At 46.4% G+C, this 24308-nt stretch overlaps 1 protein-coding gene across 6 annotated transcripts in view; it reads right to left on the bottom strand.

Annotated features, from left to right (window-relative positions):
* Positions 1–22404, bottom strand: part of LOC106747595 (MAGUK p55 subfamily member 5-A) — a 45682-nt gene extending 23278 nt beyond the window's left edge. Inside the window, exons 1-8 of one of the 6 annotated variants that reach the window (XM_014625252.1) lie at positions 21371–22404; positions 19845–19957; positions 19627–19684; positions 11437–11497; positions 10546–10627; positions 8280–8365; positions 7539–7695; positions 6694–6884 (exon numbers count right to left, since the gene is read on the bottom strand). In XM_014625252.1, coding sequence (XP_014480738.1) covers positions 6694–6884; positions 7539–7695; positions 8280–8365; positions 10546–10627; positions 11437–11497; positions 19627–19684; positions 19845–19957; positions 21371–21434 — 812 coding nt within the window. In that variant the 5' untranslated portion in view covers positions 21435–22404. Of the gene's footprint in view, positions 1–6693; positions 6885–7538; positions 7696–8279; positions 8366–10545; positions 10628–11436; positions 11498–11967; positions 12218–19626; positions 19685–19844; positions 19958–21370 lie in introns of those variants that run through there. The other 5 variants (XM_014625254.1, XM_014625255.1, XM_014625257.1 and 2 more) reach the window with 5 other exon arrangements.
* Between the last annotated feature and the right edge of the window lie 1904 nt (positions 22405–24308).

Here is a 24308-nt window from a genome sequence, read left to right on the forward strand (position 1 = left end):
ACGCGAGAAAACGTCTAGGTTCGCGTCTAGCGCGTTACGCGGAAAATCAATTACGTTTCGCCGGTGTGAGGAGCGAAGAGGAAGAAAAAACAAACGTAAACGGGTTCGAGCAGACATTACCCCGGCGGCGTTATTACCGCAATTGTATGCGATGACTATGTACACGACGCCACGGCGACTATCATCATCGTTCGTGCAGCGGTAGAGGAAACGCATCGGCGAAATGCTCCATTTCCCAGATACCTCGTTGTTGTGCTTCGTTATACGCGAGGATCGGTAAGCTATTTAAGTACCGTTTTCCATAGCGCGGTATTCGTGCGGCTGGTTCCTCAATTAATCGGCTTGATTAACGACCGTTCCTGTCAACGGCCACAAGCCATTATTCGCGTGTAGCTTTTACCTCCCACACATTTAAATAGGATACACCAAACTTTTCGGACCGACCATTCTTCCTTCTCTTCGCGATATCTAAGGAAATTTGGAGTTACGCGCGTTAACGAGACGGAGAAAAATGTAAACGCAGATATCGCGGGTATCGATAATTTCGCGCGTCTCGGGAAAACATGTTTTTGCAGAAAAGATCGCACACATCGACGCGAGCTTTCATCGCGCCATCCACTTAGTTTTCCGATGAACAGCTCGCGGATTCGAGCGTGGTAAAACTACTTTGTCCGCGTGCATTACGTTAGCATTACTCAATCGGATAGTAGAAGATACCGCCTTTAAGAATCACTACTGGAACCTAACTTCCTGCTAGAGCCAAGTTCTTCGATTGCTAGTCGAAGATATCGAGCTGAAAGTGTCTGTCCTCCAGCGAACGGTAAGCCACTATTGTCCGACTGCTATTTTCAGAATCTCCCGTCCCTCCGTCCGCGAAGGCGAGAAATGGGTCGCCGAAGTTTCGAATATGATTGAATCCAATGCGATCCTTGCATCCTCGCGCGATGTAGGTCGCGCTCATCACGGTCTATTTTCTCGGTGGAACATTTCGGACGCGATCGTTTAATCGTCGGCCGTATCGCAGAGAAATGAAATTTACTTTTCCGCACGAACGCGTCGTGTGTGTTGTTACGACTTTGCGGACGACCTAACCGTTGACTGTACCGCATTCTTATTCGGGAATAATCCACTCCCGCTGAATTTGTCAAAGTAACTCGAAAAGCTAAAAGTGACTAAAGGAAGACAACTTGTGCACACCGCGGCCACGGTAATTGTTTCGCGCGTCCCGAGAACGAAGAGGATCCTCTCTTTTTTCCGCCCACTGCAAAGTGGCTTTACGCTCGCCTCCTAGTCAGAAGCTAAAAAGCGTATAACACTATTTTTACTCGGGCGTAACGTTTTATTAGGTTCCGCAAAACATATCGTCGTTGTGATATTCGCCGGAGCACGTTTCCTCTCTCTGCTAACTTTAATTCCGCAATGGAGGGCGGCGCGACAGATTTTACGCGGAGACGTAAAATCAATTCGACTCGGGATTGCGCTGTTCTGTATATATATACATATAAGACAGTAAAATGATAGAATAACGTCATACATGGTGTTACGAGTGGTAAGGGCCCGACATTTACGACGGAACGGCGACGTACCCTTGCCGAGTTTACATTCGGAGCGCCTGTTGCAACAGGCGGTTGTTTACAGAACTGTTTACGGCCGTCTGTCGCGCGAGAAAGTCGCGACTAATTATAGGATCACGTCATTACCGCGTCAGGTAAACTCGCTCGTTTAATAAATTCTTTCGAAATAATAGTTCCGTTCTCGTCCCTTTTTTTCCCCTCAAAGAAGCCTCAGACATGGCCGTTCTTTCTCCGCGGTAATTGTATAATCGTCGGGCGCATCGTACAAATAACATAACGTGACGTAACGTAATGACAGCGTGGTCGTATCTTAATCTGTATATTTCCACGGGACCGACGAGCGGCAGCTTTGCAATGCGCGAGTGCAAGCATCGAATGTTCGTCGAACGCGCGCGCTCTCGTTCGCCGCCGGAAAAGTGGGATTCGAACCGTTAAACCCGCCGCTTTCTTTCTATACTTTCCACCGACCGGAGATACGAGCGCTTTTATGCGGAGATACTCTTTCGTGGGAAATTAACGTGAGGAACAATTTCTATGCAGCAATATTATTATTCGACGCATGATTTTTATACGACATGACGAGTTTGCTCGAGAGGATCGAACAGTCGGAAAACCTTCGAATGTCCCGCGCGTATCTGTTACGTTCCCGTGAAAATCGAAATTCGCGGCCGACGAACGGTACGTAGGAAGCAAGGGATTATTAACACTTTGCTTTACCGACATCGCCGTTGTATTTGCTTTCAACAACACGGAATTTGAACGCTTTTTTCCTCGATACTGTCGTTGCTTCTGGAAACGATTCAAAGTTCTTTCGGATATATTCCAAAACCACGTTAAAAAAAAATGTTCAAATCGTGTTAAAAACAACTATATATACAAAGCTTATTAATAGGCTTCCAGGCGGTAAGGTATTAATAATTTGCTTCCTCTCTATGAACGGTGACTTAACAACAAAAGTTCCATTTCATTTCATCGCGCGTGTATTAAACGTCAATTAGAATAGCCCACTGGGATCTTACTGATGCGTGCGATATAACATTGTTAAAAGTGATTTGATCTTTCGTCATTTTTTCCATGCGTGTTACGGCAGCTTGGTTTTCGCGACATTTAAAATGTCGATTACATGTACGGAGTAAATGTACGGTATGTTATTTCTGTCGCTATATCGATAGTAGGTCAGGGAAGAACGACAGTCGTCTCGAAAGATTACAGAGCCCGGAATTTCCTCGTCCGAACGCACTACCCTATTCCGCGTCTCATTGCACAGTTCTACTTTAACATCGTGATATTTAAAGAAACGCACATCTCCGGGTTATCCGCCGAACGTAACCGACCTGGATCGCCATAAGTCGCGCAGCCGATCTCTCTTCCAGAAGAGCGGCTGACAGTCGGAGGAACTCGCACGGAGTTATTGCCTTCCTCGGAGGTGCAAAAAATTAGAGCGCAATGAAGAAAAATGCGCGTGCGCGGGAGAGCGCGGCCGTATGTTACGTATGACGCGCGAAAGAACGATACGAGCAATTAGATGTTTTTCGTCGATAATCTCGCGAGGAGAGAGAGTGAGAGATATGAGATGAATTTTTCTCGCGTAAAAACGAGAGATCTCATGGATAAGTAATGCAGTTTCTTTCGTTCCACCTTCCCGTGGAAGGAATTCTCCCCTCGCGTAGAATCTACCTGACTTCAGATCACTGTTCGAAAGAGTTAACGTGAACTTGGCGCACAGACTCGGCGTAAAAGGCCATGAATGATGCGCATAATGCGTTAGACGTGAACAATGGGCAGCAGGCGTGTCGTCGGTACATATATACAACGTCGCCGATCCTTGTCATCCACATTGCACCACCTATACCCTCCTCCATCTCTTCCTCCCTGTCGATCCTCTCTCTCTACCGCTGTTTCACCTTCCCGCGGCATCCGCCCATCCACGCATCGCTCTCTTCCTCCTTCTGCGTGTTTTTTTTTTTTTTTCGTTTCGAAAGCGGGATACGTGGTCGGAACAGGAAACGCCATGGGAGAGTGAGCAATCGGTATTCCGTGGCTGTGTCACACACAGCGGAGCCGATGCCACCGCGCGCGCTATAACGAGAGGAACTCTAGCCGCTATAGTTGCACCGAGAAGGAACGTTCACAATCATAGATATGCGCTTGAAATCGCCCCCCTCCGGCTGCCGTCGTGCAGATCGACCGCGAGCCTAGCACGTTCCCGCACAAATTGTTATCCGCTTTTTCCGACCGGTTTGAAAAAAAAAATAAAAGAACGGCTCGCGGATGTCTCGTTCGCGGAGATTTTCACGCGACGAATATTCCGCTTGAAATATTCCCTGAATTGAGATATTCGCGAAATGCGATTCCTTTATCAGTCATTCTCGATAATATTTTCACAGTATGCGCAAATAAAAAAAAGTAACGTCAATGCACGAGAATTCGATGTAACGCGACGACACGTCGGCGAAGGTTACTCCATACTGGATCACGGTACACTGTCGTACTTTTAAGGCAATCATGTGTCGTCGCTCGATCTGTTCAATGCAAATGTCCCGCTACGACGTGAAAAAATGTCAACGGACGCGCATAAACGCAGTTGCCGTACGATATCGATTACGAAGGAGCGGATCGATATCGGCGCCTCGGATAACGGTTGACGCGGGATTACGGAGACGCGCGAAAGATATTAAACGTGTGGATACTTTTCGCGAAAATTTGTCCGCGCTATCGCGTTTGCTCGTCGATTCTCCTTTTCCACTATCAGACAACGATTATAACATCCCGCTATTCTGTTTCAGGAGAAAAACGAATTAGACGGTGGTGACAAAAATATTTGGCGGTCTGGGAGGATACGGAGTGCTTCGGAATACACAGCGATGTGTACTAATAAAAGAAAAAAAAACCAACATGCCTGAAATGGAATTCTGCCAAAAAATGCGTTAGCCACAATAGCTACGAGCTTTTAGAACGCGCCGCGCATGAAATGCATCTTTCGGCTTTGAAGGCGGGGAAACTGGGGCGCGATGCACCGATCACGATCCCGAAGAAGGGCGATACCAACTCCTCTCAAAGATCGCTTGTTGGACGTTTTGCGAGTGGCCATCCTCGACGGAAGCATTCATTTTCGGAGGCCATTTACGACGGGCTCTCGTTAAAAGTACCTCGTGTCAATAGCGCGCATTCATTCGCACCGTTCTGCGCGAGCTCATGAATAAGTTGACAGTGATTTCCGTCCATCTCGCCGACGCGTCTCGTAATGACACCATTAAACTTTCCACGCGCCGTTAATTATTGTTTATCTTTCGTTGTCCGATGCGTCCGACAACGACGAAGAACTATCGCGAAATTTTAACAGCCTCGCCGAGCGACGAGAGAGTCGTGCTTCTGTTTATTAAATTAGAAAATCAGACGGGTGACGTTGCGAAAAAACGCGAGACAACGGGAAATTCGCGGCAGGATTCGCGAAGAATTACATTTCGAGAGCTCGCGTCCGAGAGAGAAATGCGAAACAGAGGAGGAGGAGGAGGAACACCAAGACGAGCTCTTGTCGTCGTTCCTGAAACATCGCGAGCGCGAAAGGACACGCTCTTCGTGGACAGGAAGGATACTGCGCACCGAGCGTGAAAATAACGCGAGGGGAAAAAATTTCGCGGCGCGATAAGAAAAATTCCCTCGCTCTCGGGGAGAAATTAGAGAAGCTACGGATACCAACTACTCGTGCCGTCTCTCTTCTCCGCCTCATACCGTGCATCCCTCTCGTGCGAAAGAGAAAACGGACAGAAAGAAAGAAATAAAGAAGAATAGAAAGGTAGGAAGGAGAAAGCCGAGAGAGGATCGAGGAGAGAAGGAGATGAAGAATGGAGGAGCGAGGTCGCGAAATCCAACGAGAGAAGAAAAGAAGAGAGAAAGGAAGGGGGGATCAGGAGGCAGCTCTGTCGGGACGCTGCATACCGAGGACTGGAAAACGCATTGTTTAGGCTGCACTCACACCGGCACTCGGGTGGGTGTGTCGCGAGCGTGAAATACCGGCGAAGTGACTCTGTCGAGTGAGTCGGCCCTCACTCGGGTGCCAGGGATTTCAGCGGACTATTATTTAGAAGAGAACGAGCGAGAGAGAGAGAGAGAGAATATTTGATCTATCGACTAGAGACGCGCTCTCCACTGATCGATTCCGCCTTGATTGCGGACTTTGTCTCCTACGTTGCATTTTAGATTAGCCCACTCGCTGATACTTAATCGCATGATCGATCGAGAAACCGTGAACGTATAATCGTACGTGTTTCAGTGCTTGCATTAAACGCCTGCTTCTGCAAACCGTTCGAATTGGATTTCGCCGGAAAATAGTGCGCGCAGTAAATTACGGAGAAAAAAAACTGCGAGCGGTGAAATCTTTTTTCTGATACAGTTTGTATTCCTATGTTAATGTTGACTGATGGAGCGCAGTGCCGCGCGGTTGTAAAACATGACGAAACATAAAAAGTGTGAAAAGTGGGGCGCCACGTCGTAACGCTTCGTAGAGCCTTCGCATCTCTCGGTAACTGGGAGTTCTGGCTGATTTTAAAAGATCGCGCTAAGTACGCTGATGGCGACATCCTGCGGACGTCGGCTGAATTTATCCCGTCGCGGTAAAGCAGAACATGCAGACTTGAAAACTCGAGAGAGAGAGGGAGAGAATAAAACTGAAATAAGATCCTCTCCTCTCACTGCGAACAACTGTCTGTCGAAGATACGACAGAGCGAGCGGTATCTGAGTCAAGAATTAAAATTCAAACAGTTGTTAATAAAGCGCGCGCGCTAGTTGCGAGCACGAAATTATATCTCGTCGACCTAGCCGCGCTCTCGCCAAGACCCCACTCAATCATCCCGTTACACGCGGCGCGATATCGGTCATTAATTACGCGTCCGGATAAGTGAACGACGGTAATTAATGAGCGGGCACCAATAAAACCTTTAAAATATCGAATTTATGTAAAGATACGCCGGATGTTTTAGCGAAGGAAACGTCGAAATACAAGCGTCGTTTGCACGACACGTGTAAAGGACGATGTCGCAATGGCGGAGAGAGCCGATTAAGCGACTTAGAGGACACGGAGCGTAAAAAGTTCCCTCGCTCACAGTCCGATGTACTTGCCTGCAAATTGGTTCAGGATAGTCTCGTTCGTCCGGTGGATTCAGGAAATTGCCGTCGTTCACCGCCGAAGACGTCGATCCCCGCGGCGACCTCGGGCCGCCCTCCGGCTCGCCGATCAGCACTTCCGTCCGACCATTTTGGAAAGGGCTGCTCGCTCGACGTTCACCGATTCTCCCGCTCTGCACCGGTTGCTGTAGGGGCAAACAATTTTGTGTTTTTAACGGGAGTGATATCCGACAGAGGGAGACACACCTTGTCCCGTCTATGTGCCCTTTGATCAATTTGCAGCACAAATTTCTCCTTAACGAAAATTTAATTAGACACCGTCTCGCTCGTGACTTTGTAACGCTCCGCTTTAAATAGCTTTGTAACTGCAACTGGGTCGTGAATTAAAATTCTGCCCGGGTAAATTGAATTTAAATTAAACGAACAATAAAATTTTGTTGTATACTTTCTCGAGGTCTCGAGTTAAAAAGGCGGTACTTTTAGTGAGACATCCGCTTCATCTCATTCGAATAAATCAACACATCGGAACATGATGATAAAAAAGAAATTATGCGATTATTCGACCGTTAATTCGTTCTATAGAACATAAATAATAGTAGCTCGAGGAGGCGCTTATTAACGTGCTCAACGTTGGCAATTAAGCACGATAAACTGCCAATGGCGATTTACTATTCCGGGAAACTGTTTAATAATTGCTTAAGAAATCCAACGGATGTGCTTATGTAAGCGACGACGCGCTATCAGTGCCGTCGCGATGGAAGGAATGCACAATTAAGCGCACGGATGATTATCCGCGCACATATATTCGAGGAGAAATGAAGATTCGCGCTATTACTAACCAAGAGGTTCGGCTCTTCCGGATAGCTGTGTTGCTTCTCCAAAGTGTCCTTCCGTTCCTGCGAGGTGTTTTCCACTCGGATTTCCGCCTCTTTCCCTAACCCCTTGGGAATCGTACCGTTGCTAAGTTTCGTGGAGAAAGCATTCGTCCCCAATTCCCTGAAACAATCAAGCCCAGGACGAATTAATGAAGCCGTCACCGATAAATGATAATTATAAAAAGGAACGCTCCCTCCCCGGGACTTTCGCTATTGTATCGAAAACAAAAAAATGGGCCGCGCAAACGCATTGTGAAAGGATATCAATCGCGACAATCGCAATTTGTCGCATCCGCTTCGTAACGACGCCTCCTATGGGCGTTGCGTGTATTTTCCCGATTACAACAGGCACTGGAGGTTTATTACGCTTTGACAGGAACATCCCCGAGAGATATTAAGTCTTCGGAAATTAATTACGAGCATTACGCCCGTGAAGGAACATCGTTCTGCCATATCCTCGACGCAAATTATCCTTAATCTCTAACTTAGGTACGCGGACCGTGAAAAAATGATGATGCTGTTTAAGCAGAAGTTTAAAAACGAAGATCCCGTACAACCAAAGTCACAACCAGGTTGCCTTTCCGATGTAATACGATGGTAAATAAATCATAATTTCTATCCATATATGATGCTTTGCACCGCGTTAAAAATTAACAGGTTTGTCCAGTTTAAGGACAGTGGTTATATAAAAACAATGTAACTCACTTGTCCGCCAAAGTAAACGTAATTTGGTCATTCGTCACGTCCTTCGGAGCCGACTCCTCGCTCGTGGACGCTACCGCGTCGTTTATCTGAAACATTCACCATAAACGGCGCTAAATAGCACACATTAATTGACAAATAAGCGTTCGCTAGTGTATCTCAGCGATACACTCGGAGCGAACGGTAAATCCTATCACAGTTGCATTTTCATTCGATTAAAAATTTCATCGAATGGATAGCTACACCGCGATCATGTGACAGTAGTACGTATTCAATTTAGCCTCATGAATAACGGCAAAAGCCGATCACACAGTTTCACTTCACATTTTTGTGTCAACATAAACAAAAAAGAAGAAGACACATTTATTTTCACCTCCAACGCGTGAATCGTATCCGCGGCCATGCGTCGCTTTAAGCTAATTTTAAAAGATATCAATGTCAGACCCTCCAACCAGGCGGATTGATTCGTCACGAACACGGTAACATAATAAAAAAATTAATCGTCAACATTGCACGTCGTATTGCATAAGTGAAGCTGGAAACCGGTCAGCCGTGCTGCTGCGCAGCGACGATAAACACGCGAAGTGAGCGAATGCGGGACAATGTCACAATGGATATCGTCAAGAGGGAAGAATACTAACGACTCTTCTTGTAATTGTCCTCCCTCAAATATATATACAATAGCGCCGGTGCTAATTACCTTCGCGCGCCAATGGTCTCTTTCTTAACGCGTGACATTAGTTTCAAGGGAGCAACAACAATTTAGCGGGAAACCGCTCCTCCCTTTTCTTTTTCCAGATAAACATCTCAGCCTAGATTACGTGTGGACACCCGTTTTTAGACGAGGGCTCATCAACCTGAACGTCTTCTTAAGCGTCTCGTTCAGTGCACGATACCGTCCCAACACCGATGTCGGGGAAAAAAGATTGACAAAATGACCGAACAATTTCCCAAATGACACCGCCAATCCCGTTATCTCCGCCCCTAACATTGAAATGAATTGCGTATTAATATTAAAAAAAAGCCGCGACACACCCTTGTTTAAGCCAGTATTGGGAACGATACGGCTGATGGTAATATCGAGGAAACTCGGCCCGATCGGTGTTGCGAGACATTTTCCGACGGTGTTTCTCGCGGTATGCGCGCTACGAGATGCGCGAGTTGCAAGATTTTAAACCCGCATGCCGTATCACGCGAAACGATCCCGCATACTACTCGAAAATATCTCAACGCGGTAAATAACGAACAATGCGCGGAACTTTTCTCCCGAACCGAACGAGCGAGCGTGCGCAACGACGCTGAGAAATTCACTATTCCAAAAGTCAGTTTCGGATAACAGCTGACGTAGCGCGGTGATTTAAAATTATTCGTTCATTTGACATAACATCGTTATATTCAATTGTATTTCACACATTACCCAAATTAAAGATTGCATCCTCTTCGAGATAAATTACATATAAAGCAAGATTAACGATCTGAGAAAGCAAGCCGTTTGTAATTGATAGGAAGTCAAACATGATGTACATCACACTATCAAACATTGTCGATGCGTTTCAAATTTGAAACGGCCGTGCAAAGGAATACCTTCACACCGCGCGAATGTCGCGTTCCTTTTTTTTTTCTCCGGCGTACTACTCTTTCCGCGTAATTTCCTCTCGGCGATGACGCCTCTGCCGGGCACACGGGGGCGTCATCGACGATCGCTGGAACTCGTTATTGCGCAATCGAGATGCCGGGTTTCGGGCGCGAGCGAGTGCAGAGAGACACGCACACACCGCTCCCGTACGTACGCAAGGCCGCGCATAATCGTCGCGGGTTCACCTCTCACTACTCTCCGCGCTTCGCATTCCACGTTTCATAAGCAGCCTCCGTAACGATTTCGCTCGCGGCCGATCGATTCATTTGCGCGCCGCGGTATTTCCGACGCGAGGGGAATAAAAATCGTTGGAGGACAACGCGCGATGAACGCGATGTCCTTTGACGCGCTTCTCTTTATGCGCGATCGAGTTTGTCATTTCTGTCGACGGCGATTAAGGCCGCTCTCGAAGGTCTCGGATGCTGACTGAATTTATGACGAGCTGTGTTGGTAAAGATTCAGGGAAGCAATGTTTTGAATTTTCAAGAAATACTTGAAAAAGTCGAAGCATCATTCGCGCAGGGCGAATCCGAGTTCGGCTCTGGAGTGTAAAAGGTGAGTTTTTTCGTGCGACGCGGTGAGACGCGGGATCGCGATATCGACGGGCGATTTGATTAATTACGTCTCACGTACCTGCTGATGTAAAATAGCCTGGATGTCGCGCGGCTGAATCTTCTTCAGTGCCGTCAGTTTCTGCAGCCTCTCCCTCGCGCTTCTGCAGGCAGAGAAAATGTCAGTTTGAAAAGCCGTCGCGTTTATCCTCGGGAAGGCGAACAAGATACTAAAGTGAGTCACACCGTCTTCGTCGCACTCGTGAATCTAATGTTTACCGCTTCAGCCTCTCTCTCTCGGAAACGCGATGTAATTCCGTTTATAAACTGCGATCGAAATCTTTTTGCGAAATCTAATTCGCGACAAGAGATCATCCGCTTCTATTAAAGGTACTCCGTCGGAAGGAGGCGATAATCGGTGCGATCGGGAAACGGTGGAATTTAACGGACGCAATCTTCTCGGATGAAAAAGAACACGATTGAGCGATGCAATCTTAGCGCGACCGAGACAGATGACACGTTCGAACGAAACTGAAAGGGGTAAATTCCACGGCCGTGAGAAGAGGAAAAAAACAAGAGAATACTTGCAGATATATTTACGGCACGTATTGTGCGTCTCTCAACGAGTCGTATTGTATTATTGATATCTGCTGCGGTACCGCCCTACACACAAGATAACACGCTCGTCCCAGATCAATATTTCGAACGGGGGGGACAATGATGAAGGAAAAAATACTCGTGTGTGAAAATGAACTTCCTGATTTCGCGACATCTCCCCGTCGCGAACTGTCATTATCGGCTCGAATGCGTGACATTTAGATGATGCATTCGATCAAAAACACATTCGCCCGACATTCTGGACATTAGCGCCTTTTATATGACGTTTAATCGATTCCGGGAACATATTTACTAGAAGCGCGTTAGATCCTCGCCTTGCAGACACCTTGGCGGGGTGGGACGTTCATTATCTCACCTTTCGACGGCGATAACCCAGGCGTCTTCTATCCGCCCAACGTTTAGCCCGTCCAGCTTTTCTGTCGAGAATTCACGAAGAATTAATTAGGCAAATTTATCGCATATTTAGCGTGCGTCAAAGGACCCATTACCGGGCCGCGGTGCTATATGGTGGCGGCCGGCCGCGGCTGTAACGGAGAGCAGAATGAAGCGCGTTTCGTGAGCCTGACAAATTCTCCCTGCCTTTCTCATTTACCCCGGCGTGTTTCCATTAATTTAATATCTCCCTTGCCCCGCACTTTTTCCCTCGCGCGGTCAGAGCGGGAGGACCGTCCCTCAAAGTGCCGGCGCGAATTCAGCCCTTGCACACACACGAGCAATACGCCCGTGCACAAAACTTTGTACGCGCGCGTAAAGCCCGTATTGTCCTCGTAATTTTTTGCCTGCCGCAGGTTATTTATATCGTCCCTTAGCGGGGAATAACGCGAACCTACCGCGTATCAACCCACTTTTCTATAAAAAAAGAAAAATCTGATCGATCGTCGGCTACCGTTCTTAGTGCGGGACGCATCTTCCTCGGCTTCCTCGTCGTCGATGAATTTTATAGTCGACAGATCAAAATGCTTCCCCACGTCGTCGGATTGCGCGTCATAATTCAACAGTTCCGCGAATTTCGGCGGATCGTCCACGATCGACTCGTCCATGACGACGATCGACCGGCTGTCGAGAGCCGAGGGCCGCGATACGCAACCACAGAAGAGCAACTTGCGAAAGAATTTCGACATGTTCAACGGGAGAAACGACAAATTTCAACGGTACGCACTCTGCGGACGAGATGTTGCTGCTCTGCAACGCTTTAATTAATCGGCATTGAACTGCATTGATTTAGACTTATTCTTAACCACGTTCTATTAATAAGAGCATACCGGAATAATGCGACTAGAAATATCTACTTTTTTTACGCGAATTTTATTTCGCGTAACTTTACGCTCGGCAAAAATCGTCCGCTATCACCGCGCAAATCCAAGGAAATTTCCCGTGTTAATTGACTAAATGAGCGCCAATGTTTCCTCACACTGCTGCAGAAGGATTCTTTTTAACGCGCTGTTTCAATAGTCGTAATTAGCAGTCCGCGCAAAATTCACCAAATTTACACTCGCTGCGATCGTAGCTGTTCGCAAGTTGATATCGAATACCGCGTGAGAACGCCGAAATCTTTTCCGAAAGACGACGGTATTCGCGTGCACGTGTCACGAAACTAGAAAATAAACTCTCCGCCCGCAGCCGGCAACTGAGAATGGATAGCACAGACGCATTCACGAAGGAGTTTATATTTGGAACTACTCGCTGGCACAGACGATAAAAATTGACAGAGAGAGAGAGAGAGAGAGAGCGCCAGTTCAACGCACTTAACGCGGCACGAACAAAGACAGAATATTTTATAAGTTATATATTATTCGTGCCAAAGTCTCGCGATAGACAATTTTCGCGAAAGACCGAGGGAATAAAGGCCGAAAATCGATATGTCGGACCATCCACAAATTCCTAAAATACGGGCAGACCCTCTTTCTCTCTCGAAGATCGTTTCATTCTTTTTGCCACGAGTTGACGCGATCCCCGACCTGGTTTCTTCACAATCCGCTTTGGTGCGAATGGAGAAGCTGATTAAATGTACGTCTGCGGCAGTTTTCGTTCCAGGGACCAACCTCGAGACATTTTTTACTGTCGAGAATTCGCGAACAAGAATTCCAATTTAATTCTGCATACTTTCCCCGCTTCTTGCTTCGAAATAACAAAAATGAGAATAATTATCAGTCGAACTCCCGAATTTGTCCGACCTCCTTGAGTGACACGGGCCTTGTCTTCGCGATGCGAGGAGTAATTAATGTCAAATATAATGTGCGATTCGTCGAATTAGTCCCAACGAGCCTCCTTTGTTCCTCACTCGCTCGCAGTTCAACGGTGTCTCTGGATGAAAAACGAATTTTCGCATGGCAGCTGTGTTATGCGACGAGTTTGGGATGTCAGTCGGTGTGTATAAGATTGACGCATATCGCGCGTTGTTCGTACTTTGTCTCGTGCACGGCAGCGTGCGATTGCATATCATCTGAAAAGCTCTAGTCTCCGCACGAAGCTTTCCGTGTCACTACCTGCTACAATCATTACCTTAAAGCCTTTTGTATGCCGCCGAACGACAGAGGGGTGTGTGTGTGTGTGTGTGTGTGTAACGCAGAAAATTCACGACGCTCCTCCGTTCTGGTTCCTTTTCAAAATGTTTTGGCGCGGTTCCAAAACGTATTCAAACGTGGCTCGGTAATTCGGCGAAAGTGTGTTTTCATCTCGAAAACAGTCCTCGTATTCCACTTGTTTTCAGTCGCGTCGTGAAACGTTCCTGACAGCGTGAATAGCACGATGCGAGAGAGCCAGAAGCTTTGCTGAATTTACTTTCGGAAGGAACGAGAAGCGAAACTTTCACGCGCAAAGTCAAAGAATCCGCCGGCATCAAACGAATATCGCTCGAAGGAAGCGATTCGCACGTTAGAAGCGTCAAATCGCTCCGCGAACAGAGAGAACTCGATATAGTCGCGAAACCGCACGGATACATAAAATATTAATCATTATGGGAGTATTACCAGCGCGCCAATATTGTATTACTGTATAGTAATAATAGCGGCGCAGCGGTACAGTATCACTTTATTAACGTGCAAATTAATTATGTGCAAATTAATAACGCAATTAATATATACGTAATTAATGTGCAAATTCTTTGTCGGCGACAACGACGACAGCAGTAGCTACGGTTCGCGTTTAAACGGCAAGAACTGCTATGTTTGTGCAATGAATGCGACATTCACACAACAGAATCAAATCGCATTTGACGTTAAATACGGAGGCGCACAATGGAGGCGCGAAGGCAGCGGCGGAGATAGGAGAGGCGCCTACGTTCACAAATTCGGTAAATTCGGGTCAAGCAATGCATTGCCTCGATATCAACGTCGGGAGTCAAATGGTCCGGCGGAATCTACTTGGTCGTGGAACGGTAACTAGATGCTCGCACACGTCGAGTGCGCGGCACCGTCAAGGCTCCACACGAGTGTCAGTAAGCTGAAACGCTTTTCGAAAGATAAACGATAGCTGAACAACGCGGCTAACTCGCGGATGATTAATGCCGCTCCGGAAACGGAGAAAGTGGAGAAATGGAAAGGTACAACGCGGGATAACGCTGGCAAAAGTTGGTGTTTGAAACGGGCCGACTTTCTCGCATCCTTTTCTCAAATGTCGTGAAATAATGTCCGAGGCTCTTTTTTCCTCCGCGTCTCCTACGGATAAACACAAGTGGAAACTAAAGTGTACCGATCCGCAAGACGGTTTCGATCGTATGAACGGCACGGTTTGACGGCAGGAGGAAGCGAAAACCAGTTTTCTAACTGTATAAGACTCACCACAATGGTGTGTGTGTGTGTATATATATATATGCGCAACGTAGTCGAGCAAACAAAAAGCAAGATGCCTGGCGATGTCCGGATATTTAATCTATGGTTTACAATGTTTTGACTCTGTGCCGTGACGCGCTCGAACTTACTGTCGATTTGTGTGTGCATGCGTGCGTTTGATAAGAGATTTAAACGAGGGACAACGTTTTTTTATCATTCGTCGTCCGAGGAATCGTCCCAAACGAGCTACAACTAAAACAAAGAGAGAGAGATGCGAAATTAACATACACGTGTCGATTCCAACGTCAATTTTGATCATTGAAAAACGTAAATCGCGCGATGAATGTTCACTGTTAGTCATCTCCAGGAAATCGTGCACGTTGCGAATTCGCATCTTTCGAAGAAAGGATTAGTCAGTCGCTTCTTCCTTCTTTTTGCACCCGCTCTTTGTTAAACGATTACTTTTCTTTCGTGCACTTGCTTTAGCGTGTTTCAATTTAAATAAGAAACACGGCCGAGTGATATAGCATTTATTTGGTGCGAATAACGCGAAACGGCTGGCAAATCGTTGGAACGAAAGGCATCGCTCAATTTATTGGAGGTAATAGAGAGAGAGAGAGAGAGAGACAATCGCTAACGGTTCGCTAACTTTTACGAGCGCGATAACTGTTTCCCCGAGATGTAACTACATCGAATTCGAGATTGCGATCTTGGCGTGTGACTGTCAGTCGAATTCTCCGGAGAAACTATGCGCACTATTCGGCATTGTATTCCAATACGTTGAGCATGCGATGTATAATTACATCAATACGAAACGATACGTCTAAATATCTGTTCTAAATGACGCGATGCGAATCAACTTTTTAGCTGAAATTAACTCGAAAGTAATCCGCGATATGCACGCGTAAAGAGAAGGTAACACACACTTTCTTTTTCTTCTCTTTGGGAAGGAAAAAACTACAATCATTATCCGTAATGAGAATCCAATTAATTTTTGCGAATTAATATACTTAATCATCGATGGCTATCTAAGATAGAGACGGGGAATAAAAATACCACGAACGCAACATCTGCGAACGATTACATGACACTTATTTAACGCGTTACATCATCGCGCGCGATGTGTTTCGCGGGCCATGGAAGGCCCGCTGGATTCGTGTTACCGCTAAACACGATAAACGAAAATCGTTGGTCAGCTCTTCTCGAGAATATGCCAAATCATTTTCCGATCGCGCGGGATTGACCGGTTCTTCCAAATCGCAAATGACGTAAAGCTCTGTGTGTGCGCCGGGGAAGAATCCGCTACGCGATGAAAGAATCCGAGCGCGCGATGAAATCCGGGACGCGGATGTAATAACGATCACGGACGATTCGTTAGTCGCACGTCGCGCAAAAATTGCGGCATACACTTTTTTCCCCGCCCTACGATCCGAATGGAATTCAACAGGTTGGGACGAAACAATTAAACGCGCATCACGAGAGAAAGTGCGCGCGCGAGACGATTTAAGTGATCGCGCCTAATTTATACGTGGACGGCCGATCGATTTCTGCCTTTATCGCACGACTCGGCGGAAAGACAAACACGGCGGATACCGGGGCTCGATATATCACTTGTTGCGACTGGCTCATTTCCAACGTCTCGGGCTAACCTTGTTAAACCAACGCCCCGCAAAGTCAACGGAAAAGATAAGACGTTCGTGTACATTTCTCGCGATTCAATCGGAATGAAAATGCGACTCATGTTCGTATATATTCGGTCGACTCCCGGCCTTTATCAGCGCCGGCTTAACGTTCGGGAGCGCGCGTCGCGGAGCAGAGCAGAACACAGCGCTTCCTGACGTGTCGGTATACATCCAGGAGCGCGCGCGGATACGCCCACCACCACGACACGCACCGTGCGCAGCGCGATTGTTAGCCTCCGTCGGGGAAAAAAACATTCCGGTACGCACACGGAAGTACGGCCGCGCGCCGAACAACGATTCTCCTCTTCTTCACTCGCGGGAAGGAAAAAAGAATATTTCGGGACATTTGCGAATCCATTCGTGTGTATGTGTTACATGTATAAAAAAATTGACGGAGAAGAGAGACGTTCTGCATAACGAACAACACCGGGTCTGAAAGGATTAACAAAATTCAGAACCGATGGGACTGGAACATGACACACCGACTTTCACGCCTCCGAACATGTTATAGATATTCGCCAGTCATTCTTGGCTTTTTTTCAAGGCGTAAGAAACGTTTCGTAAAAGTGCCGTGTTGTGTACAAGTAGAGATTGGGAGGGAGAGAGAGAGAGAAAATATGAGAACCTCCTGGACTATGTGCGAATTCATATCGAATTAAAAGGCTAATGTATTAACGCGAACTTTTTAATTATCGGTGACGAGATAGAAAAAGAAGAGGATACGAAGAGGGTTAAATAATTACTCACTGCGAGGATAACATAATGTCGGATTACAAAAAAAATGGAATGAGCGAATAAATAGATGAAAAAGAAGGAATCTTCGCGCGGGTAAAATAACTCGTGCCAACATGTCAACGCAACCCGAGGAAGCTGATGTCGCGCGGACGAAAGTTCGAAGAGAGATAAAAAAGAAAATGAACAAACGACGTGTGATTAAAATGTAAATAACATCTGGTCGACTGATCGTGCGACGTAAGCGATAAAAGTCAAGCTACAACCCGCGATACCGGAGCGTAAACGTTACAAGCGCGATTCGAAAACGTACGTATTGGAAATAAGCGGTATTGCGAAGTCGACATGTCACAAGAGATGGGGGAAGAGAGAGAGAGAGAGAGGGAGGACGGAAAGAGGAAGGGAGTGAGAGGAAGGACGACGAACGGAGAAAGAAGCATTGGCACGCTCTGGTACCGCGCGGCCCCGAAAGCGCGAGAGTCACCGTGAGACGCGGGACCGCTGTTAAAGCGCCGAGAAAGGAGCGAAAAGAGCGAGACGAGGAGAGAGAGAGAGACTCGCCTTTTTTTCCTCTGTAGTCGTTGTCGTCGTATTGGAAGCGGGAACACCACTCTGCGCGGCACCACTGATTTTTCACGAACGCACCCCTTCCTCACGTACGCGCGGCTACAGACCGTTCACCTCCGACCCACGAGGTCTCGTCGTCGTCGTCCATCCGCGCGATTCCCGTGGCGGGACGCAACACACACGTCGCGCGCGATTCGCGACGATCTTCCCGACCGCGTCGTCGTCGTGGCGCGTTGTGGGTACCCTCGCGATACGGAGGGCGCGCGCGGAACAGATCGCTCGGCGCGCGTACGAATGTCTGCTCCGTACTGCCGAGCGGCGCGGAGCGTGACAAGGAATACCATTCGAAGGTTATGCCTCCTGGTCCGCCATGTGCAACCGTTGCCTCGTTTGAGACTCTACCTGCCTGCCTATCGCCGCGATTCTCCATTCCTCCCACCCCGGCCTGCCTGGCCGCGATACCGTACGCAACCTCTCAAGCGGTTTACCTGACGAACGCCGAGTTCGCACGAGCCTTGCCGAAATCGGCCGATGATTTTGCCGAGCGCCATTCAAATTTTTGCGCGCGCCGCCACTGTGCGAGATCCTCCTTTCAAACGTCTTCTTGTTGTCGTGTATACGCGGATTAAATCGCGGCCGACGATTATTCCAGGTGTGTTGTCACGTTTATGGGTCTGCCCGAAAATTCCGGAGATCGCGTTCAATCAGAGATGTGCGCTGCGTGGTCAAATTTAAATGAATGTACGTTCTCCAACCAAACGGACAAACAAGAGTATAATGATTGGAATAATCGAAATATATAATAATTGAGTTTGGATCAACACTGGCGCAAATTGTGACACGGATGTGAATCGGACGAATTAACTCGCACATAATATCCGCTCGGCGGATCCAGAAGGTTGAAATCGATTATGATAAACCTGTTATCAGCGCGCTCGCGGGATACAGCGGCGCCATTCATACGAACGAATCGTTGCGTTACGTTTGTCGTATAAAAGAACAAAAACGAGTTGTAATCATTGCAATGAGAACCCGCTGATGCGTATAATTCACCTATGTAAAATGTTCTCGTGTGCATGATGAGGAAAACTTTTTTCAAACCTTCTCAGCGTTACTCCGACTATAATTTCGATCGTCGCTCGAGAAAAATTCGAGCCGGCAGAAATGTGTCGATATCGAATCCAATTTTATATCGCTGCAATCCGCTATCTATGACCGAAGTCTTACTTTCACCCCCTCCCCCTATTAACTTTGTCGTCGAGCTTAACACAACGATCAAATGTTATGCGTTTGTCTGACGAACGACGATATCGCGCGAGTCAGGATCGATCGTAGCCAACCGATGTACTTGAATTCGTGCGTGTTTGCTTGAGGAACGTTTATGATAAAACAATAACACCGTTCGGCTTAGCGAGATGGAATGTCTCATTCGCTTTAAAAACACTTGTTCAAAGAATAACATGTCGAGCCAACGTTTGAAATAACCAGGCGTAAGGTGAATTCAAATGAAAAGCGGCTATGCCACTTCCGATTAATTCTAGATTTCTTTGCCTTCCTTCCGTCTTTCGCGAGCTTTTAATTATTACGTTTGTTAAGAATACTTATCAATGATCCCCGATCAACAATCTCATGGAAATTGTGCCGCTTTCACTTTGCGAAGAAGATACCACTCTATCTTTTCCACGCTTCATTTATTTCTGCTCTCCTTAAAGTTTCGATAATCTCGAGTAAGGTTTCGATAAAAGTCACCGCTTGCAATTGAGAATACAAATACCAAAAATATAATCGACTCACCCATTTTGTTCCCGCTTCTTCTCCGGAGACGCAGACATATTGTTCGGGACTTTATACACTGGAAATAAACAAATACAATTTGTTAAGTGTAATTAAACACATGAATATGAAAAGAAAATATATGTATCTTGTGTCGATTTCTTTTTTGTTAATTTACCCCAACTTTCAAGTTCGATAGTTTACGAGAAAAAGAAGAGAAGAAAGTTGTAATGAATTACCTGGTGTACGTGTTGAATGACTTCGTTATGCGTTGCATTCTCCAAGGTGCGACCGTTCACCTCCAAAATTTCATCAGCCAGTTCCAGAGAATCCGCATGATCCGCCGGCGATCCTGCGTGAAAACAAGCATATAATCCCGTTATGATTTAGAATTTTAACGACAAAGATACTAAATGAAGAGAGTAACGAACGATTTCGGTATATTCCGCGTGTACGGACGTTTTGTTTTGAACGGATATTTCAATGTGCACTCAGACGCGATGGCGCATTCAATGATCCATGTGAAACGAATCATTAAAGCATACAGAAATCGCTGTTTAAGCATCCGTGAATGTAACACATAATCTGCTTCGCAAACGCGAACGTATTTGTTAATGAGCCCGACCATTCAAAAAGCATCGGGCGAGCCGTAAGCGAACTATAAAACCAGTCGAATGGCGTATCCTTTTCTAAATTCTGCAAAATCGGATGATGCGCAAAATTATTTTCTTCCGGCGAAATTCAATCAAGAGACGTCAAGAACACGAATCGATCCATCAACGTGTTTTTTTACGTTTCAAATGTCTACAGCATCTCATTGAGCCCATTTTCAGATATCATTAAAAGATGACTACTAATGATTAATGTGATTTGAGACAAATATATGCTTGTACAAGCCAAAAAGAAAATTACAAAACGACACTTGACAACGTTGTTGTCGACAGACGTTCCTCTTTGTCCTCTCCCGCCAGTAGGAAGATAATAAATTTTGAAAATGTTAGTCTTGCTTGCTAATTGAACGTCCTCGGGATAAATATACTTATCGAGGACTAATTTACACTTGTGAAACATATAAAAACTGCAGAGCATATGCGCAGGTTGTACCAACATTCCCAATGTTACGCATCTTTTTCACGATGACGTTATCCTCGAAATATAACGAGAAGACGGCCACCTTTAGCTAAGAGGAATATCATTGAACAGAAATCAATGAGGAAAGGGTTAAACATAAAATAAGCGAGTCCTCTTTGGAGCGCTCGTTACGATAAGTAAACATAAAGGTCAGCCTATAAATAACATCCTCGCAAAACGTCCTCCATGTAAATCGTCGCGCATTACTGTAACACGCCGTGTAAATCGGAAATCCGTCCGTCGCGCATTTCCCGTTTCCGAAAGCATGCGACGCTCGTGTGTGTGATCATCTCTAACGAGAAAACTTTCACTTCCTATTTAAGTTTCCAGCTCTCTACACAATCGCCATATTCGAGCGAGGCTGACGGAAGCTAATCTCTAGGAGAAATAACCGTCTGTTGGGAGAAACGATGATGCGCTCATTCAATAAATATTCGTCGGAGCGGCCGAGATAACGTACAATGGATGAAACGAGGCAGGAACGGAATGTGAGCGGATTCGAAGTATAGATTACTTAAATACTCCGAAAGATCCGATTCAAAGTGTAAAATTGCATGATATATATCGAGGAATAAGCGTGTTTGATCGTCACACACGTATCGGAGCGCAAGGTCCGGAACGGCTGCATACGTACCGTACAACTTGAACTTCCCGTCGTCATTCGTCAGTATAATAATGTATCCTCCTAGATCGACCATTTTCGCTAGTGATTATCCTCGGTGGGTAGTCCGCTATTAGATTAGCTCGCGCGGCACTCCGCGCGCAACGTGCACGGTAAATCACTAATTACTTCGCACTATGAGCGTACGGACGGGCCGAAAAATCGGTTATTAACGTCGTTAGCACATGCCATTTTTCCTCTTGCATCTTCACTTCGTATTAGTATCGACCTCGTGACCTACTTCGGCCGCTGCTAACACAACGGTGATATTTTTCGCGAAACGCACTTTTCTCGGCTCTTTCGTATGGCGCAACGCGCATTTAACCGCGCCTTTGACCGCACTTGATTACGTCGAGAACTCTCTTTCTTTCTCCCCGTTAAACGAACACTAAAAGGCATCTATGCTCCACACGAGGGTGGCATAAGAAAATCGCAACTACGACGAGACACGCTCAATAACGAGGAGCCACCTGAGAGATGGGCTAAGGAACACATAATTATCTCTTACGTTCTTCTTCCTTCCTCTCGATATCGGTCCACGGGGCCCGATAGCGCGGGCCCCCCTACATCCTTACGGCGACCTCCCTAGCGATCACCGGTTCACGTCTTATTGAACGTGCTCGCACAGCCGGCCATCGTCCCGTCGTGCCGGTGCCGGAAGCGCGTACCTCCGACGAGCTGCTCGCGTTATAGCGCTACCACCCCTCGTGCGGCGACGATCGTTACGAGGCATCGCAGCGCGGGGATCGACGTCCCGGTCTTCCAGCGCCGACGATCGACAGCATCGCGCGATTCACACCCTTGACGGTGCGATGTACGTCGCTCCAGGTAGCGCGGCGACGACGGAAGTCGAAGATCCCGCGATCGACATGTCCCGCACCGCTCCAGAGCGATTCCCGCTCATCGGATTTCTCTTCCGTCACGACGCACTCGCGGCGCAACGTCACCCCCGGCCGAATCGCGAGTTAACTAACCGAGCGGGGGTGGAAGAAAAGCACACCCGCAGCGATGGGTGTGAACCCGTGTGCGTTGACCGACAGCGGCGGTGACACCGCCGTTTCTCCGGAGCCGAAGCGCCTTCAACCCTCGCCACGAAGCGGCGTCAGCGGCGTCGGCAACGCGCCGGCGTCCTCCCGTTGGCGGCAACCCCCGCCAGTCCCAACCATCGGGAGCTTTCGACATTTTTCTGTGCTGAGAAACAAAGCTGCGGTGGGAGAAGCTATCCAAAGTCACCGATATCTATACGTTTTATCGACTAGCTTTTGTTGACTGCGGCTCCTATAATGACTTCGATGGGAAACTTTCCTTTGGCGGAAGTTAAATGAAAAACCATTATTCCGCGCAATCTCTTCAGTTTTAACTCCGCTTCTGTTCTGTTCCGTAACTCGAGGAACCTTCGGAATGACTAACGATCGATGGACGAGTTCGCTTCTCTCGTAATTCTCATATTGTGTCACTTTTCAAAGCGTGTAATAGATCAAGTAGACACCCAGAGAAAGCGATAAAACAAAAATTGCAATCGTAACAGACTGAAATACGTGATACGGATGTACAAAGAATTGAAGATTACGAGAGATTTACGAACGATATACTTGAAGATCCGATTTATACAAAAATACTGATCTCCCACCATCAAAGCACGTTGTCACAATTCGGAAATAATATGAAGCTTCAATAATTTCGATATATGAATAATCGTTTCTACGCAAATGAAATTTGACAATAAAATACGTTTCTGATACGAACAACATCTTGATTATCGTTGAATTACTCTTATGTAAATTCTACGAACACAAACGTTTCAAGAATCTCCACACAGTTATTCGCAAAGTTTTGGAGAATTTGGTCGGCTTTGAAATGGGGACTATCGTATGGGCATAAATATCTAATACCTGTTTATCTTCGGGGAGCCGCAAGATCCTCGCACGTTCCTGCAGGTGCACGTGCACGGGAAACGCGTGCAGGCGGAACAGAGAGAACTGCAAGACCGTAAGATCAATATAGGGGATGTTAGTTTGGTAACTGCCTTTCTGCCTTCTCTCTCTCGCTCGATCGCACGTACACATGCGATCTCCTTTCTTCAGCTCCTGTCTTATGTAATTGCATTATCGTCGTACGGAATACGCAACGCCGTCCTATTGTCTACGATCGACGGCAACATTTTACTTCAAGTACGGATTAATGGTAACCCGTGGTTATTCGTAAATCGAGTTTTTACTTGAATTTTGCTTAAACATCCTTAGATCTCGCTTAAAGCGGAACTGCTAAATCACACGTTTTTAACTTTCGCGATTTTATTCCTCATTAAACGATAATTCTATGCTGGTGTGCACGATTAAAATTACGAATGGACGTCTACAGATCCAATCGTGCCTTATAAATCCGCTCAACTTGCATCCCAGTTTGCACAACATGTTCGTATTGTTTTCTCTCTTATCTTTCTTGACGAAATATCTCTCGCTTATATTTATAATAATATGCAACGTACACATACATTTTTATGCGGGAGAATCAGTTTATGATGCGCAAGTTGGATTATTTCAATCATAATAACGTATGCATACTATATAGAATTTTATTTGAAAATAAAAGTCCTTCCAATCTACGTTTCAGTCGTATCATTTGAACACACAAGTTGCCTGATCCGTTATTGAGTTGTACCACTAAGAATAGTAAAAGCTAATCTGATTGATATAAAACATTGAGAACAATCGATTACCTTGTAATTATTATCGCAATCATCCAATATCAAAGATCTCTCGAATTAAAAGTCTTTCTGCTTGGAAATAAAAGAAGTTTGTCGTTGAAACGTTCTATGATCTCGATTTGTCAGTTGGAATGACAGCGGCTCGTAGCGGATTATTTGGAAACTACACTTTTCAAATAATTACCAATCCTCTGCATGGTAAAA

The sequence above is a fragment of the Dinoponera quadriceps genome, unplaced genomic scaffold (genome assembly GCF_001313825.1).
Source record: "Dinoponera quadriceps isolate SergipeBrazil2010 unplaced genomic scaffold, ASM131382v1 scaffold1395, whole genome shotgun sequence".
NCBI classification, from domain to species: Eukaryota; Metazoa; Arthropoda; class Insecta; order Hymenoptera; family Formicidae; genus Dinoponera; species Dinoponera quadriceps.